This window comes from Platichthys flesus, chromosome 4, assembly GCF_949316205.1.
Source record: "Platichthys flesus chromosome 4, fPlaFle2.1, whole genome shotgun sequence".
NCBI lineage: Eukaryota > Metazoa > Chordata > Actinopteri > Pleuronectiformes > Pleuronectidae > Platichthys > Platichthys flesus.
The window spans coordinates 27,013,667-27,032,382 of NC_084948.1; the positions used below are offsets into that span (position 1 = coordinate 27,013,667).

Below are 18,716 nucleotides of genomic sequence, written 5' to 3' on the forward strand. Positions count from 1 at the left end.
ACATTCAGGTCTAATTCAGTCAGATTAAATAACTTAAATACTTTATTGATAAAACTTTAAAAAGTAAAACTTTCACAGTGAGTCACTGCTGCGTCTGCTTGGCTCGAAGCTTCTCTAAAGTTTTCTGTGAAGAGATGGAAGAAATAATTCTATCAAACTCAATTCAACAACAAGTGAATCCGTTTTAACGTCAGGTTTTTTTTTACCTTGTGGAATTCTTTGGCCTTCAGTCGATTTTGTGCCGAAGCTTCCCGTCGGCTCCGGATGGTTTTCTGCTGCTTCACCTCCTCCAGCTGATGGAACAGTCTGAGGAAACAGATTGAGTTGGGATGAGATTTAATTCCATCAAGGTTTTCATCAGCGTTTGTTAATTGCTAGATTATGTAAAAACAATGGGCCGATGTGTGCAGGTCGGGAACAACATCTTTTACTATAGGAGATAAATGTGGATTCATAAGGAGACTGCTGCGCCTGGGCGGGGGTGTGAGCTCTACTCAGTAAGCTTCTAGTTTTATGTATGTATCCACTTCTAAAAGGTTCAATCTCTAAAATATGACTTAAAGTTCAAAGTTTTCTCAGCCAGAAATGTTTTCCTTTAAGATTTGAACCCTGTCAGCTCCGTGTGTTCTGGTGGAGTAACCGTTCAGGATCCTCCTCCTCTCACCTCTGAGTTCTCTGGTACATCTCACACACGTCCCGCTTCCGCTGCTCTGGGCCGTAGAGCTTCACCTCTTTCAGCATAGAGGCGCTCGCTGGCAGAAAACAGAGGTCGGAATAAAATGAACTGATGAGAGACAGAGCGACAGAGAAATGGAAAGACAGGAAAAGATAGAAACTCATTTGAAAACAAAGCACTCTACATAGTAAGGTTGAGAGAAAGACAAGGAAGTAAATAAGAAATAATATGAAGTTCCCAAACCTGGAGGTGGAGGCTGACACTTGTTCTTCTGGATGAAACCAGACGTTTTACTCTCTCCAGCCTGTGACTCTGTTTGAAGTTCGGTTTCCTCTTCTCTTGCTTCAGACTCAGCTCGATTCTTGTTCAGAGCCACTTTGGCCTTGATGCCTTCCACCCTGCGAGAGGATCTCTGGATCAGAGCCTTGCGCTTCTGCTCGTTCACGTCCTGCAGGCGTCTGCTCAGACCCCAGTGAACGTCCAGGACCGGCACTTCATGGAGGGAAGGAACAGAGGGAGATGTTTACTGAAGTTCACAAAAGATCTGACGGAGAGAAATAACATTTTAATTCTATCAAGACTTGCTCCACTAATTATTTTCTCTGTCAGTTAAACAAAGGAAACCTATTCCTGGTCCAATCAGCAGCTTCCCCACGGCTCTGCTGATCTCATCTACTCATCTTTACCTGGATGAGTTCGAGCTCCGTCCTCAGATGACGTGGATTCTGCCTCCTACAGGAGACATGTTCAGATCAGAAATCTGTCACTACAGAGGGGGGGGGGGGGGGGGTCACAGCACTGATAGATGTACAGGTACCTTTGTCTCTTTGCTTTTCTGTCCTTCCTCATCTGGATTGTTCTCTTCACAAACTCCCTCTTCCTCAGTGATGGTCGTGTCTTCGTCGGTCAGACTCACCAGTGTTATCTCCGACTGCTCCAGGATCCCCTTCTCACAGGCTGCTTCCTGAGGCCAAGTGGAAAAGACACAACTCAGACGATGTCATCACACGTTACAATAATAAAATGATTGACAATGCGATCATACCATAATCCTACGGAAGAGGGGAGTATCCCTCCTCAGGTCGGAGCCCGGCTCAGACGTCATTTCTTCACAAACGTCTCTGACTTGAACTGAATCCTGAAACCTGTCTGCAGCGCCTCCTGCTGGCTGTGACGTGCCTGCAGCAGGTGCTTCATCACACATGGTTAATTTTGACAGACTCAGCTCCACGTCTGCACTCATGGTGTCTTCCAGCACGAGGGCAGATTCCTGGGTTTGGTCCTGGAGGAGTTGGTGTGAGGCAGGATCCTCCGAGCGAAGGCGTTCAGGCGACGGCTCGGACTCGACAGAGGAATCACTGTGAGTGTCAGAGCCTCCAGGAGGAGAGGAGTCACTGTGAGTGTCAGAGCCTCCAGGAGGAGAGGAGGCACTGGACTCTTCACTGCTCAGCTCCGGTGAGGACAGCACTTTGTGTGAGAGCAGGTGAAAGGTCATGGAGGGGTCGGCTGTGTCGTTGTGGGTGAGCTCAGCCAGCAGCGGGTGGAAAGAGTCCGAGCCTGGAAAAACTAAAAGTGATCAAAGTTAAGTTTCTTACCAGGCAAGAAAAACCACTGCAGCTTCGATAGGAAACTTATTTATATCAGACACAATGACAGTTTCCCTGCTGTGTTCAAATCACCATAAGGTCTTTGGTCACTTGAAGTCACTGTTTTCTCACCGTCTGTCCTTTCGGGGTCCAGGTCCATTGGACTGGTTTGGTTCTGTGGTATCTGGTCCTGTGGATGTGGACTGGCAGCCGGGGCAGAGGCACAGTGTGTCGATGCTGGGTGTGATGGTAAACTGGCCTCAGCTGGGACACTGGGATCCATGTTGGTCCATTCACCTGCAAACAGCAGCAGAGAAACCAACAGACTTATTTTCCTTCCATCCATCATTTGTTAATCAGATGAATGAATCAGTGGAAAGTTGGAGTCTTGTCCCCCCCCCCTCCCCCCTCCATTACCTGAGACTCCACTGTGCTGATCGGTGTCTGGCTCCCCGACCAGAGGTCTCATCTGGCTTTCCTCCTGAACTTCATCCAACCACGTGGTCGACGGCTCCTCCACCATCGGACCCATCAGCTGACTCGCGTCCTGCCAGCCGCTCCGACCATTAACGCTGGACCGATGGGAGAGTCGACCAATCATCCGACTCAGACTGGAATCCCACGCCCCTTGACCCACGCTCACTTGAAGCTGACCGATCATGGACGAGTGAGCCGACGGTTGACCGACCAGTCGCTCCATGGCCGAGTCCCTCTGGTCAGCAGCGAGGCAGGAGGACTGCTCTGCCAGCTGGCCAATCAGAGGCCTGAACGAGTCCTCAGCCTGTAATGAGGTGTCACCTGAGAAGGGATCCAGGATTGGATTGACACGAAAGTCTCGATCCTGTAACAAAAACAGATCAACTGACTGATTAGAGTTCAAACTCTGCTCTGTTGAACTGGGTAAAGTGGTTTGAGAGTCACTGACCAGGTCACTTTGAGTCCGAGGCCCTGGGGGAGGAGTCTGACGACCTGCAGCGCCTTCGCCCTCCGAGGCTCCACCCACAGAACCGGGCTCGTCCACATACGAGGCTTCACTGTCTGAGGAGGGAGAGAAGGATTAATGATTATAAACATGTGGAAAACTGTGGGATGATTACCACTGAACCAAGTGGGAGGACGTGTGTGGGTCAGGAGAGAACCCATTCAAATGTTGGTAACTGGATCTACCTGTCGCTCTCCCGGCGGAGCTGAGGGAGAAGTCGAGCTCCCTCGTGTATCGCTCTATAATTCGCTGAATGCTGCCGTCGTTGAACAGAGTCTGAACGGCGACACCATGACGACGTGCAGCCGACGTGTCCTTGATGAAGGAGAGTTGAGCGGTCGGAGAGGAGACGTCGAGGACATCAGCTCCTTGTTCCTCACAGAGCGTGACAGCTGGGGATGTGTCTACAGAAGTGAGAGAGGGGAGAAGGATTCAGGCTCAAACTAAGATTAAAAAGAAAAACTCTTGACACTGGTTCTGGGGCTCTGCTCCAGCAGCTCTTTGTTTTCAGACATGAACTCTGGGAAGGATGCGTCAGAACAACAGGAACATAGATCATTCAGTGGAGAGGGGGGGGGGGATCTGGGTAGAGCACACCGAGCTAAATGACACGTTACTGTCGTCTCACCAGTGTTCACGTTTTGCTCAGGATCGGTGGTGATGTAGCTGCCGCTGGAGATGGTGGTGGAGGAGAAGCAGTCGGGGTCAGGAGGCCTGAGGGGAGACTGACACACACACACACAGGTCATTTCATACGTTCCAAGTCGTTAGGTTCTCGCTGAGCTCAGTTCAAGTGTAGAAACCATCATGAAATGTATTGATTCAATACTTTTATGGTTTAGTAATTTCACATCATTGCTCAGAAAACAAACAAAACAAAAACACTTATACACTTTCCTCCAAACAACTCCAACACACACAAAACATCACATCCTGACTTATACACTATACTTCATACAACACCCCCACACACAAAACACACACACACACACTCACACAGTTAAACACAGAAGTCGAGCTCAGCTCAAGTGTAGAAACCATCACTAAATGTATTTTGATTAAATACTTTTCTGGTTCAGTAATTTCACATCATCGCTCAGAAAAAGAAACACACAAAAGACACCACTCTTTACACATTCCACTCTACAAAAACCAATCTCCCACACACACAAACACACAAAATGGAGAAAAGCTTCTCATCCATAATCAAAGTCAGAGGCAGATCCTGCCAAAGCTTCAGATTTGGCTAAATTTCATCATCGATCCACATGTGAACCTCAGAGAGCTTTTAGAAAAGAATCACAGGCAACATGCAGTGAAACTCAGATAACTAACCATAGGACCATGTTTGTTAAAATGTTGAAATCCAAATCATACATCCATCAAGTGCACCTCAGAAGGTGGCTTCTATTTGAGCAGATTGATGAGGATTCTCTACATATTGACTGAACTGCTCCTTCACCCGTGACTCTCACATTAGCGACTCGTTCCAGAGGAAACACTAAGAGCTGCCTCAGCTGCTCTGGTTACCTCTGTGAAGGACCTGTAGCTTGTGGCTGCCGGTCCAGAGACGTCAGCTCCTCTCCCAGAGTCAGACGAAGGAGGCGAGATCCTTCTCAGGACTGAATCTGAACAAACAAGGTTCAGCACAGGGGAAATATTCAAAATGCTCCAATGTTCCTCGTCTGTATTCCTTCACCTCTACGTACCAGGCTCTGAGGATTCTGGAGAGGTCACTGCTCCCGTCAGCAGTCTCTCTCTCCAGATGTGATGGTGGGACGTCTCAGAGTTTGTCCCGGAGCTGCTCGAGCTGTCCACCGTCCGTTTCCCGCTGCTGGACACAGAGGGCGTGTCCAGAGTTCTGTCAGATGAGATGGACAAATCGGATTCCTCTTCCAGATCCCATTTTACAGCTGATGGTACCTTCAGGTTCTTCTCTGGACCTGGAGGAAACAATACGTATCAAATCAGCCAACACTCTATGCTGCTCTCATAGTTTTATTGTAATAATTGTCTCTGGGGCTGAGCCGACCTGTGACTTTGTCGTTCATGACGGACGTCTCCACCTCTTGAATCGCACTGAGCTCGTGTTGTTCAGTCGCCTCCATGATTCCCAGTCGGATGCGGGTCACTGGGGGCTTCGCTGCTCGGACTGGAGGAGGGAGGAGCTCTGGCAGGAGGACGGGAGCAGGAACACTGGTCTGAGCGATGGGATCTTAAATAAAAAATTTGGTTTGAATGAAACTGCAGCATTTATAATTAATTTAAACACTAATGCAGAATTAAATATAAATCTATACAATCAATTTGAATAAGTAGCATGAACGTGACAGTAAATCGGTCTCATGAGATCAGACTGAAACATGAGAAGGTGGATTGAGTAAAGTGTTAAAGACGGACTCACCACTGCCACCCAGTGGTAGGTGAAGGGTGGCCTCTCTGGTGTCGGGGTCTTGGAGGTGTGACAACGTTCCTCCGTTAGACTCCTCGATCGCTTTCAGCAGGAACGCAAGTAACCTGAGGCGAGTCTGACCCGTGTTCTCTGAAACCAACTCTTCACTGGAAACGTCTGGAACTGGCTGAGGGGGGGGGGGGGGAGCACAGGAAAGATATTTTTAAGAGCTTTTGAGAAAAAGAGGCTCAAACAATTCAGATGTCTTTAACTTTAATTCACACCAATGTTTCTAATCGAGTTCGACTTAAACAAACTCAAAACCGAACTTCTTCACTTACTTGTGCGTCAGTATGAATCAAAGCCTTTAACGTCTCCTTCTGCTGCCTCATCTGCTCCATCTCATCTTCCCGCCTCCGCTTCTCATCTTCCTGCTGCAGCTCTACCACCTCCCTCTGCTCCTGCATGCGTCTCTGTACCTCCTGCAGCTCTCCCCTCTGCCTCCCCTCTTCTTGCTGCAGCTCTACTGCCTCCCTCTGCTGCTGAACACGTCTCTGGAACTCCTGCAGCTCTACTTCCCTTCTCTGCTCCTGCAGCTCTACTTCCCGTCTCTGCTCCTGCATGTTTCTCTGCACCTCCTGCAGCTCTCCCCTCTGCCTCCCCTCTTCTTGCTGCAGCTCTACTGCCTCCCTCTGCTGCTGAACACGTCTCTGGAACTCCTGCAGCTCTACTTCCCTTCTCTGCTCCTGCAGCTCTACTTCCCGTCTCTGCTCCTGCATGTTTCTCTGCACCTCCTGCAGCTCTACCCTCCGCCTCTCCTCTTGCTGCAGGTCTACAACCTCCCTCCGCTCCTGCATGCGTCTCTGGAACTCCTGCAGCTCCACTTCCCGCTTATGCACCTCCTGCAGCTCTCCCCTCCGCCTCTCCTCTTGTTGCAGCTCTATCGCCTCCTTCTGTTCCTGCACACGCCTCTGGAACTCCTGCAGCTCTACTTCCCGTCTCTGGAACTCCTGCAGCTCTACTTCCCGTCTCTGGAACTCCTGCAGCTCTCCCCTCCGCCTCTCCTCTTGTTGCAGCTCTATCGCCTCCTTCTGCTCCTGCACACGCCTCTGGAACTCCTGCAGCTCTACTTCCCGTCTCTGGAACTCCTGCAGCTCTACTTTCCGTCTCTGGAACTCCTGCAGCTCCACTTCCTGCTTGTGCACCTTCTGCAGCTCTCCCCTCAGCCTCTCCTCTTCTTTCTGCAGCTCTATCGCCTCCTTCTGCTCCTGCACACGCCTCTGGAACTCCTGCAGCTCCCGCCTCTGCCTCTCCTTGTCGTCTCTTCTGGAGCTCATCGTCTGCAGGGAACCATGAAACACGACCCCGGGCTGAACCTCTGCATGGCCTGGAACCCGTGGTGCATCATCCCAGATGCTCGAGCTGGTGGCCTGGATGGGATCAGAGGATCGCTGGAGTGGGATGTTGGTTGAGGGATGTGATGTGAACAGTTTGTGAGGCGGAGGCTCTGTTTTGAGCGACGAGGGTCTCACCCTCTGTGGGAGGTGCTCGGTTACTCTCTCCATTATGTTGTCGGTGAGCCAGGAGCTCACGTCTGCTCTTTGGTTCCTTGAACAATTTGAGCGAGATTCCACTTCTCCAGGTAGCAGCTTGAAACCAGCGCTCAAACTGGAGCCAGTAAGAGGAGGTGAAACCAGAATGTCAGACTCTCTAGTGGGAACTTCTATTGAGGTCAGTGGTTTATTATGGATGAATGATGGGACTCCAGGAGTTGTAGTTAGAGGTGGAGGGGTTGGAAGATGCAGCGGTGGGTGACCTGGAGGAACGACAGCCGACTGCAACAATGGGGAGGTCATGCTGTAACGAATTCGCAGAGCTCGCTGGTATTCCTCCAGACGCTGGCGAGCCACTTCCACGGACCTCTGGTGAGTTCTAAATTAAAAAGAGATGGAAAAGGATTAAAAGTCAAGTGTGTTTGACCTTCATTTACCCAAATCTACACCAAGGGGATTTAAAAAATCGACACAGTATGACACCTTAAACCTTTAGATATTTACATTAAAGAACACTCAAATAGAAAAGTGTTGAATCACAAGTCATATTTCATCATTAGACTTTAAAACTCACCTGTTTTGTTCCAGCAGACGTTGTTGATATTCTCTAATCCTCCGGTGGTGGTCATCCTCACCTGCAGGGGGCTCCAGCTGCAGAAAGCAGAGGTGTAGCTAACAATCAAGTCACTGAAGTAATTGAACGGATCTGAAAAAAACGCTGATCGGATTATTTGAAATTACCTAAAAACCTGTAAAAACGAATTTCGAAATTATCACAATACGAAGAATGACAAGGACCATGAACAGCTTTAAAACTGAGACTGACCTCAGTTGCTGGACCAGTGAGAACCGAGACCACTTCCTGATCCTGGTCAGTTCCGTCTGATCGGTTGAAATCCACTTCCTGCTTCCCAGCAGCAGCTTTCAGATGCTCCCTCTCATGCTGAGCCTCCAGCAGCATCTGCTCCAGTTTGACCTTCTGCTTTTCAAGCTCCTGCAGCAAAACCAACTGCTGCTGCTTCTCCCGCTCAAGCTGCTCCTCCTACACAAATGAAAAAGCAGGTAGAACAGTCACTGCAGAATTACCCCCAGGTCGATCATAGTGCCAGATTCAAACCAATAATCTTATTTGCAGCAGGGCTCAAAAAACATTTAAGGAATCAGTTTCCTTAAAGATAATTGAAGTGGACACTTCGGAGCCAACATAATAAAATGTGTCCAGGTGACTGTCGACCTCCAGCGGATCGACCGTCTCCACAGAAAATCACAACCAGCTCAGAAGGAAGCTTGTGTCTTTCTCTGCAGGATTCAATGAAACATCCACCGGTCTCCAATATTCTCAACTTCACGTTGCTTTTAAAAGTTTTGCCACAAAAAGATTCCGTTGCTTTGGCTCCAGAACACGGAATAAAAAAAAGGTCTGCAGGTGTTTATGGATCAAAACAGAAAACAGGTCCAAAGCAGACGGAGACGAGTGACTGAGCAGCAAACTCTGCTTTACATGGAGGCTGCACTGATGAAGTGACGATGAGCACCTGGCTCAATACCTTCTGACCAATCACAAGGCAGCTCAAATTGAAATAGCGGGTTTGCTGACAACTCAAATTCAAACAGCTGTAATAAATTGTGACATGTGCGTTGAAACAAGAAAGTGTTGGACTGTTATGTGTCCTGTTAGTAGATGGAACAGCAGCTCCATGTTCCCACATCTCTACAGTGTGATCTTGTGATGTTTATATGAGGTATAAAAGCATTAGACCTGATTATCTGTGAATCATTATCTACCTGCATTCACTGTGTATAAACAGGGTGTATATTTACCCTTTTCTTTCGTTCTTCTCCAAAGTCTTGGATTCTGTTTGCGAGCTCATCGGGTTGTCGAGTATTTGCTGCAGGTGACGTCTCCACTGCTGATCAAATTAAATACAAGAAACTGAAGTTTACAACCTTATAACATCTAAACAAACGAGAATGCAAAATGGTCAAGAATAAATATTTAACATTTTGATGTACCAGTTATAATTATGAATAATATAGAAATGAAAGTGTCGATGGGGCAATAGATGAGAGCCAAAGTATAAAGTAAAGTTTTATTACAGCTGCCGATCGTGGATGTTTTCTCTGGTGGAGAGAGAACCGGCTGCAGGAGCTCAATGGGAGCTGGTTGGTCCTTCTCCCCACTGGTCAGGGAGCCCGTCTCTATGGTGGTGTCGCGCTCTGGGATCTGATCAGTCATGACAGTCAGTGAATCGGCTGGAGAGACACGCCTGCTGTGTTCAGTCGACTGGTTCCTCTGACCTCTGATACGATCCAGGAGTTTCTTCAACGCCCGCCGAGGAGCAGGTTTGGAGGGTTCCACTGAAAATCCTGAAAAACGATGAATGCAGTTATGAATTGGCGGAGATGAGTTTGAAGATCAGAGTATTGATCTTTGTGTGCATGCCAAAGAGTAACTGACATTTTCAAGCCTTCTAACAACCCTGACCACTTCATGAACTTAGTGTTCCTCTGTCGCTTCTCTTCACCTTGAGCAGATGTTTCCTGCTCATTGCTCTCAGCCTCTTGCTCAGCTTCATGTGGAGAGTGTTCTGTTCCCGGTGTGGTGATCTCATCCAGAGTGACGTCCAGCTCTTGGTCCTTGCTGCCTGTGGACAGAGCTGGTATGGGCTCCGGAGCCAGCTGGAGCACCAGGTCACCTTTGTCCCCTTGGATCAGACAAAGACATTTAAAGAGGCTACAATAAAACTATAAAGCTGCTTTGAGACTGAATTTCACTTCAAAACAATTTGATTTTGAATATACTTGTTCAATCCCCCTATTCAACAAAACATAAAGCACTGCAGCACTGATCAGTCCTTACTCCTCTCTCCTGTGTACATGTCCTCAAAAGCAAACTCAATCTCCCTCTGGAAGTCGTCCCTCGTCTCCTGTCTCTTGTAGAGAGGCTGGAAGATCTGAGGAGGCATCTGTGACACCTGCTGTCTCCTCCTCAGCAGGTCGGTCTGCTGCATGTGCTCCAGTTCTACAAGCAAGCGCTCACGGTCCTGAAGAGAGCATCCAAACACACGTCAGGCACAAAGAGGTTTGATTCATTGATTTCTTAGTAAGAACTGCAGCAGGACTTTTGACAACATGAGTTCTGTTCTCAGTAACAGCTTTTACCTGTACGAGCTGTTCCCTCCTCAGTGCCTGCCTCCCTCTGGCGCGAGCCTTCTCAAGCTGTTCCCCTCTCCTCCTCAATTCGTCCCTCTGCAGCTCCTGCCGTCTCATCGCCTCCAGCTCAGCCGCCTCATGAGCATTCATCTGTGGACACATCTATGGATTAGACTCTGATCGGGGGGAGTTAACACACCATGGGGTTAATTTCATATGATAATCAGAGGACGTACCTGCTGTGTGTCTTCCTCTCTGTCCACCGTGCTCTCTGGCATGTTGTAGTGTGTGGTAGCGAAGGCGCTCACATCAGACTTCTTCACTACGTGGGGCTTCTTATAATCGATGTTCTGTTTGAACAAGAAAAGACTGTTACCACTTAGAAACTAAACAATGCAACCTGGAAAAACTAAATTAGAATTTATAAACTGGCCACCAGACTGATTTCTTCTCTAACATGCAAGCTAGCAAACCCAGTGTCTTCTCAGGCCTACACTGAGAAACGTGTCCTTAATGATTTGTTGGGGTGAATCACCTGAACGGGGTTGGGGGGAGGCGGCGGGAGACGGGCCAGTTTTGCGGATCTCTCCTTTTCTGTCTGCAGTGCCTTCTTCCTGGAGCTGATGAGTCTACAGAGAAACAAACTTGTTCTTTCCGAGGGCATTCAACATGAAAACTTCTTAGAAGTGAATTTTCGTGCTGCTGCTCACTGGCTTTGTCTCTCATGTTCTTTAAGTCTCTGGGATTTCAGCTCCTTCAGGGCTTCTCGATAACGCTGATCTGCTTTGGCGTGATTTTCTTCCTCCCTCTGAGCAATGGCGGCCAAGTCGGGTTCCTTGATGAAATTAATCAAAATGGTCACAAACAAATAACAATTCTAAAAACATCATATTTATCACCTGGTTAGTTTATTGTAAACATTTTGACTTCAGAAGTTTATCTTTATTTTCTCAGAATTCACTAAATCTAAACTCGATGGAAATGTTTCTAAGGCTGTGAAAGCTTCATTAGCAGGTTGATCTTCTTCAGTCAGGACGAGAGGAAACTGTTGTGTTTCTTGTTTTAGTCCGATTCCATTTTCCATTCTGTCACACTTTTCTTCTGACCAATACTGCTATTTAGCGGATGTGTTCAGCATCTGTTGCTCTTGTGATTGACCATCTTACATTTTCCTTAGCACTCCTGTGTCCCTGTCCGAGCTGCTGGAGACTCTCCTGGTACAACCTCTGCAGCGTGTGGAGCTTCTCCTGCTGCTGCTGCTCCCAGTCCAGCCGCAGCCGCTCCCCCAGCAGCTCCAGCTCCTGCTGCCGCCTCTGCTCCACCGCCAGGCGGATCTGCTGAGCGATGTGCCGCTGCTGCTCCCGCACCTGGAGCGCGAAGGAGACATGGGATCAAGAGTTCAGAGATTTGAAGAAGATGTCCAGAGACGGAAGTCATATCTCTGGTGGAGAAGAACACAAACTTTACAGACAGCCGCGAATATTCACCTGCTGTATCCGCAGCTTCCGCCTCCTCTCGTGTTCTTCTCTTAGGATCCGAGCCTCCTCGTTGGGGCTCGGTCTCAGTTTCACCAGTTTCCTCTTCATCTTCTCACCCCAGCAGCTAGCAGCGGGGCTAGCCGCTAGCTCCGCCGGCGTCACGACGTCCACGTGCACATGAAGGAAACATCCGACGGAGCTAAACGTTTGTAAAACCAACCATCGAGTCCCAGAGGGAAACGAGCCGCACGAACTTTTGTTTATTTTGAACCGAAGCGACGCCGAAAACCGTTTTCTTCTTCACGTCACATCCGGTTGTTTAAACTGCCCGCCGTACCGTTTCCGGGCAGAACAAAACATAACCAATAGTTCCTACCCATGGACTAAATAGGTTCCCACCCTGAAATGAATCCCCACTTAAACAAATTCAAAATATCTACAAATTACATCAAATAAAAATAAAACAGTTGTGACCTGATGGTGATTTTAAAGACAAAAAACAGGAAGCAGCTAAAAACGTCATCCGGCCCGCTGGGGGCAGCAGAGGACTCCTTGTTCCAGTGAAGCGAGCACTGTGAACTGTGTCCGGAACATTTATGTTTAAATAAATAAAACCTCCAGTGAGTAAACAGTGAAATCTGGTGTCTGCTGAACATCACAGGTGAGACGCACACAATCAAACATAATGTTATGATAATATTCATTCATATTTCTTTATTTATCCTGTAAGACCAGCCGGTGGCTAGCTGGTGTTAGCTAGCAGCTGTAAACACTGAAAAGCAGCTTGTGCAGGCGTCACTAATACAACTAATTCAGTTTATTTAACTATACTTATTGAAATATTATTCATGTATTTATATGTATTTAGTTATGTGAAGCTTTGAGAGTTAACACGCAGCTCCAGGTCCTAAATGGTCACAATAACATGGTATTTATAATGTTTTGAAAACTCTTACAGGCATTCATTTCCTAAATACATGTATCACGAAAGTCATGAATATCATTTAAAAAGGTCTGAACTGTTTTTACAACCAGTCATAGACAGTAATGTCATGTGTTGGTATGTGATGTTAGCTTTCTTTGTTATTTAGAAATGTAAAAGTCTGGCAGCTCAAGTTACAGGATCTACTTTTTGAGCTTGGTTTCCCCCTGTGTCTCAAACTCTTTTCTCTCTGCTGGTCCTTCTCCTCTCAGTCTCGTCATCATGTCTGGAGGTCCAGCAGTGAGGGTCAGCATTGAGTCCACCTGTGAGAAGCAGGTGCAGGAAGTGGCCCTCGATGGAACAGAGACGTACGTCCCCCCTCTGTCCATGTCCCAGAACTTGGCAAAGTTGGCACAGAGAATTGACTTCAGCCAGGGATCGGACTCCGAGGAGGATGTTGTGGAAGGAGAACACAGGAACCCTGACTGGGGAAAGCAGGAGCCAGAGGAAGAAGAAGGTAACGTGTGGTCAAGAGAAAGAGAAAGAAGGCAGGAGTTAGAAGCAGAGCTAGATTCTGTCATCTGACTGATGCCATCAATAAATGATCCATCATCAATTCAGAAGAGGCTCAGCTAAGTTCATGTTTAAGCTGAAGATCAGAAGTGTCTCTGTCAAGCTCCTTGCTGGTCAATACATTTCTGGACTCACTGGAAATTTGAAAGAGATGTTTTGATGGAGGGAAATCAGCAAATATGGTAAATTACTAACTTTAATATCAGTGGATTATTTAAATTACATAAAGTAGGAAAGCACAGAGACTATTGTTTGTCAACACTTTCCTGTTCCAGTCTAGTGTCCATGGCCCTGCTAATTGATGGTTTCAAAACTAAATGTACTCATATGAGAAAAGATTGATATATGATCTATATTATGTTAAAACTTTGAATAAAACCTTATCCTTGGTTTCTGGACACAGGCACAGTGAAGTTCCAGCCGTCTCTCTGGCCCTGGGACTCGGTGCGGAACAACCTGCGCAGTGCTCTGACAGAGATGTGTGTTCTCAATGATGTGCTCAGCGTGGTGAAGGAAAAGAAGTACATGGCCTTAGACCCGGTGTCTCAGGATCCATCAGCTGGGAAGGTAAACTGCAAAAGAATATCACTGTCAACGTTCACGCTGAATAATGTATTCTACAGAAACTACAATGCAGAGTGTGAGCTTTGGTTCATGACTCTAAAAGTGATGTGCGCACCTTCTCTGGTAACCAGTTAGACACACACAGTTCTAACTCTAATATCTGCATGTGGCTCTTGTTTAGACCCCCCAGGTGTTCCAGCTGATCAGTAAAAAGAAATCGTTGGCCATAGCAGCACAGCTCCTCGTGAAGGGAGCAGAGAAACTCACAAAGTCAGTGGCAGAGAATCAGGAAAACAGGAGGCAGAGAGACTTCAACTCTGAGCTGCTGCGACTCCGCTCACAGTGGAAACTGCGTAAAGTGGGAGACAAGATCCTGGGAGACCTCAGCTACCGGAGCGCAGGTGACAAAGCCTCTTGTGGATGCTCAGTCAAATCTGTCAAAGGCCTTTTGTCTTCTATAAAGTGACACTTGAACACGTTTAACTAGTCTAACCCCAAAATAATATGTTTTAAACAATTTGTATATACCCATCAGGTTCCCTCTTTCCTCACCATGGAACGTTTGAGGTGATCAAGAACACAGACATTGACCTGGACAAAAAACTCCCGGAGGACTACTGCCCCCTTGACGTCCAGATCCCCAGTGATTTGGAGGGATCTGCTTATATCAAGGTGAGAGGGAAACTAGAGTTTCAACAGGTTTCAGAGAATACTATTCAGAAATAATTAGTTTGACGACTTCAGAAACTTCTTGTTTTAATATTTCTCTCTATGTCTTCAGGTGTCCATCCAGAAACAAGCTCCAGACATTGGTGATCTAGGAACAATCAGCCTGTTCAGGAGACCGCCAAAAACCAAAGCTGGTATAGTCCACTACATAAAACACGATATCTCACATCCTGGTGCTTGAATCTGTGCCTGTCAATGTATCAAGTCCCTGAGGTTTCCCTGTTACATCCTCCTCCATGTTCTACATTTTAATCTTCTTTCTCACCTGCTCTCTCGTTTTCTCTCCCACAGGTACCCAGCTCTGGCATGTGAAGCTGGAAGCAGCTCAGAACGTTTTGCTGTGTAAGGAGATCTTTGCCCAGCTATCCAGGGAAGCTGTCCAGATCAAATCCCAGATCCCTCACATCGTTGTGAAGAATCAGATCATCTCACAACCTTTCCCAGGTGAGAACATCACAACCTCAAAGATCCAAACGCTTCAGCAGCGATGGAGTCTTTGTTTTGTTGAGTGTTTATGAGAAGATCTGTATTTGTTGCAGTAAAACACAGACGTGTTTCAATATGTGGCTTCTTATCTCTTAAAAATCTCTTTAAAAGGCAAAGATGACGCTGGAGTCAGCTTTGCTTTTTCTTTTCTGTATGTAAAGTTAGTTCCTGTGCTCCTCCTGCTCAGGTCTGCAGCTGTCCATCTCACTGTGCCACTCCACGGGCGATAAGAAGAACACCCGCACGTCTCCAGAGAAACCGAAACCTGACGACCACCTTTACGTGCTTGAACACAATCTGCATCAAATGATGAGAGAGGTGAGGCCCTGAAGTCACTGCAGCTCATCTGAGGCTCTACCTGGTCTCTGCTGATGTGTCGTGTCAGCAGGGTTAGATGATGAATGACATGAAATCCAAACACAGAAATATATGTTCTGAAACAGTGTCATCGTTGTTGTACAGCGGTTGCTGTCAAAGTCCTGTATCGTTCGGGGTAAACATTTAAAAATGGTATTCATTTTCAAAACTTTACTAAAAGTTTGTGACTCTTTCACAAACTGAATTAACAATAACAAAAGATTTATTTTAATCCTTTTTCAAACAATTTAACTTAAGTCTTTGTTCCACATGGTGATTTTGTCTCTGCATGTTTCAACCATTTTTAGTTTTATCATCGCTCTGTGCATCAAACAACCTTGTTTCTGTTCCAGTTCCACAAGCAGCAGCTGAGCTCCGTGGTGATGCCGCATCCTGCGAGCGCCCCCTTCGGCCACAAGCGCCAGCGCCTGGCCGGACCAATGGCTTACGACAAAACTGAAATCTCCAGTCTGCAGCAGAGTGAGGGGCTGCTGGAGAAAATCATCAAACAGGCCAAACACATCTTCCTACGTAGCAGGTAGTGTCATTTTCACCATCTGGGATTTAGCTTAGGTTACTTTATTTGTACCTGGAGGTAGATTTGTTTTGCAGCAATAAAAAGAGAAGGCATCCATCCAAACACACTGACAGAAATCAAGTCCACAAAAACCATGACAAAAAGTGCTGAAATGCATTATCATCAATTGGTTAGGGACAAATGTGTCTCCAGGCTCTCATGAGGCTCATCAATCAGCCGACTGGACCAGTTCACTCTCTCACTCAGTCTTCTTTCCTTTTAATGACAGGTCACCAAACCATGACACCAAAGAAAATGATAAAACACACTCAATAAAGTGTGATAAAACAGTGTCACTAGGGATTTGTCCTTATAAAAATAGAACATTTTCCTTAAACAACACAAACGCTCGTGACCCTTTTTGCACAAAGCTTCACTGTTTGCTTCAAAGTTCAGTTCGGAGTCAACAAAAGGCTTGAGGAATTTATAGGATTCTACACATTCCACAGTTTGTCTTTGATAAAAGTGTCTAGTGTGTGGTTTTCTAAAATCGATGACATATCCTTGGGTTTTGAAATGTTAAGTTGGAGGAACGACTCCTCGCACACTGAACAAAGTGCTCAACAACACGTCCATGGCTGTTTTCATCTGCCTGGAGCAGACTTTGATTCTTTGATAATTGTCCATGTATCACAACACCTTAGGCTGCTGTGTTATACTATATTGTGTTATGGTGGTGTAGAATATATTCCACTGAGTGATTCCCTGTACTCCGTATACTTCTATGTAATAATTCAGCTGAGTTAATGTTTGTATCTGTGATCACCAGGACGGCGAGGACCATCGACAGCCTGGCCAGCCGCATTGAAGACCCTCAGATCCAGGCTCACTGGTCCAATATCAACGACGTGTACGAGTCCAGCGTCAAGGTGCTCATCACCTCTCAGGGCTACGAGCAGATCTGCAAGTAAGAGGAGATGAACCAGAGAATCTGCTCACATAATAGACGTGTTTCTGAATAATTAATACACTCAAATAATGGGAATTTGAAGACATGTAATGTCATGTATATGGAGGCTGTCTGTGTTTTTTGAAATTAGGAATAATCTTTTCTCTTTATGTAATTCTACGTGGTCTCATCTGAGGTTGGATGTGTTCTGTGTGCTCAGGTCCATCCAGCTGCAGCTGAACATCGGTGTGGAGCAGATCAGAGTGGTGCACAGAGACGGACGTGTGGTCACACTTTCACACCAGGAACAGGAGCTGCAGGACTTTCTTCTGTCCCAGGTACCACGGCTGGTGGAGTGTGTGTGTCTGTCAGGAGCTGTGTTTCTGTCAGCAGTGTGTGTGTCTGTCAGCAGTGTGTGTGTCTGTCAGCAGTGTGTGTGTCTGTCAGCGTGGTGTGTCTGTCAGCAGTGTGTGTGTCTTTCAGCAGTGTGTGTGTCTGTCAGCAATGTGTGTGTCTTTCAGCAGTGTGTGTGTCTGTCAGCAATGTGTGTGTCTGTCAGCAGTGTGTGTGTTTGTCAGCAGTGTGTGTGTCTGTCAGCAGTGTGTGTGTCTGTCAGCAGTGTGTGTGTCTGTCAGCAATGTGTGTGTCTGTCAGCAGTGTGTGTGTTTGTCAGCAGTGTGTGTGTCTGTCAGCAGTGTGTGTGTCTTTGGTGCAATGAGCTCCACACAAACAAGATTAACAATACATATAGTAAAAGCTCATTTCCATCTGCAGTGACACAACACTAACATCTAATTCATAAATTGCACAGATCAACATACTTCATTGAAACAAACAAAAAACATAAAATAGATGTCAAAGTATTAAATATAAGTTCATGAAAACAGAAACTTGCATCAATGATGAGACTTAAAATCCAAGGGGAGTTAGGGTCCGTCAGATCGACACAGAACTTATTTCACTCTAATAGTTTTGGAGTGAAATGTGGATCTGAGTCGTATAATCTGGTCCTGACGTTGAAGCTGTGTGTTCATGTCGTGACAGATGTCGCAGCATCAGGTGCATGCCGTGCAGCAGCTGGCCAAAGTGATGGGCTGGCACGTCCTCAGCTTCAGTAACCACGTGGGCCTGGGCCCGGTGGAGAGCATCGGAAACGCCTCGGCCGTCACCGTCGCTTCCCCCAACGGAGAGTACGCCATCTCAGGTGAGCCGGGCGAGGCAGCTGCTGGTGCTTCAGTGGTTCCTTTGTAAACAGAGTAGGAGAAGAAAATCAGGATTAGGTATGGTTGTATTAACATGGAGTTTTGTCACTGATGTGAATGTGTGTGTTTGTGTGTCTGTTCAGTGCGTAACGGCCCAGAGAGCGGCTGCAAAGTCTTCGTCCAGTTCCCCCGCAGCCAAACCAAAGAGCTGCCGAAGAGCGACGTGGTCCAGGACGGCAAGTGGAGCCACCTCCGAGGGCCCAACAAGGAGGTCCACTGGAGCAGGATGGAGGGTCGCAACTTTGTCTACAAGATGGAGCTGCTCATGGCGGCGCTGACGTCGTGCCCTTAGGGAACAGGACCCCGACTCCCACAGAGAATCAGACACAGCACGTGAACCCAGGAGAATCAGGCACATGTGATATTTCATTGTGTCTCCTCCTCCATCTGTTCATTATTGACGTGACGTGCGAGTGAACGAACAGTGAACCTCAAACTATTTGATACAGAATGAACAGCAACGTCATCAGTTTGTGTTTGTGTTGATTTCTCAAGTCATCATAAAAACAACATGTTTCCTGAGGGTCAACACCGATG

The 18,716-nt window shown here is 47.0% G+C and overlaps 2 protein-coding genes across 4 annotated transcripts; one reads left to right on the plus strand and one right to left on the minus strand.

The window, feature by feature from the left end:
• Positions 1-24: 24 nt before the first annotated feature.
• cep295 (centrosomal protein 295) lies at positions 25-12,185 on the minus strand. Of its 3 annotated transcripts, none has more exons than XM_062385690.1 (29): positions 11,830-12,185; positions 11,509-11,709; positions 11,053-11,177; positions 10,878-10,971; positions 10,579-10,692; positions 10,352-10,492; positions 10,050-10,233; positions 9,715-9,894; positions 9,287-9,556; positions 9,011-9,099; positions 8,016-8,231; positions 7,764-7,840; positions 5,978-7,568; positions 5,649-5,823; positions 5,277-5,459; positions 4,954-5,187; positions 4,775-4,872; positions 3,873-3,969; positions 3,430-3,648; positions 3,188-3,300; positions 2,680-3,127; positions 2,356-2,559; positions 1,722-2,242; positions 1,494-1,640; positions 1,363-1,408; positions 920-1,168; positions 665-752; positions 207-306; positions 25-124 (listed from the first exon to the last, which is right to left on the minus strand). In XM_062385690.1, the coding sequence occupies exons 1-29, from the start codon at positions 11,926-11,928 to the stop codon at positions 83-85; spliced, it is 6,345 nt and encodes a 2,114-aa protein (XP_062241674.1). In that variant the 5' UTR covers positions 11,929-12,185; the 3' UTR covers positions 25-82. The 3 variants fall into 3 exon arrangements, with proteins under 3 accessions (XP_062241674.1, XP_062241675.1, XP_062241676.1); XM_062385691.1 differs by having other exon boundaries at positions 2,680-3,103; positions 11,830-12,182; XM_062385692.1 differs by having other exon boundaries at positions 2,395-2,559; positions 11,830-12,179.
• A 147-nt stretch (positions 12,186-12,332) lies between these two features.
• Positions 12,333-18,648, plus strand: med17 (mediator complex subunit 17). The gene is made up of 13 exons (XM_062385693.1): positions 12,333-12,481; positions 13,015-13,259; positions 13,719-13,882; positions 14,061-14,280; positions 14,415-14,551; positions 14,661-14,742; positions 14,900-15,052; positions 15,282-15,412; positions 15,805-15,989; positions 16,798-16,935; positions 17,138-17,255; positions 17,962-18,121; positions 18,263-18,648. The coding sequence occupies exons 2-13, from the start codon at positions 13,025-13,027 to the stop codon at positions 18,469-18,471; spliced, it is 1,932 nt and encodes a 643-aa protein (XP_062241677.1). The 5' UTR covers positions 12,333-12,481; positions 13,015-13,024; the 3' UTR covers positions 18,472-18,648.
• Positions 18,649-18,716: the final 68 nt, after the last annotated feature.

Bases quoted from the DNA above. Each gene is read 5' to 3' on its own strand.
- cep295 (XM_062385690.1), bottom strand. From the start codon at position 11,928: ATGAAGAGGAAACTGGTGAAACTGAGACCGAGCCCCAACGAGGAGGCT. The intron at 1,641-1,721 runs GTATGATCGCAT...ACTTGGCCTCAG, and splicing joins CCCTCTTCCGTAGGATTATG to GAAGCAGCCTGTGAGAAGGG. The intron at 307-664 runs GTGAGAGGAGGA...CTGTTTCCTCAG, and splicing joins ATGTACCAGAGAACTCAGAG to ACTGTTCCATCAGCTGGAGG.
- med17 (XM_062385693.1), top strand. From the start codon at position 13,025: ATGTCTGGAGGTCCAGCAGTGAGGGTCAGCATTGAGTCCACCTGTGAG. The intron at 13,883-14,060 runs GTAAACTGCAAA...GCTCTTGTTTAG, and splicing joins AGGATCCATCAGCTGGGAAG to ACCCCCCAGGTGTTCCAGCT. The intron at 15,413-15,804 runs GTGAGGCCCTGA...TTTCTGTTCCAG, and splicing joins TGCATCAAATGATGAGAGAG to TTCCACAAGCAGCAGCTGAG.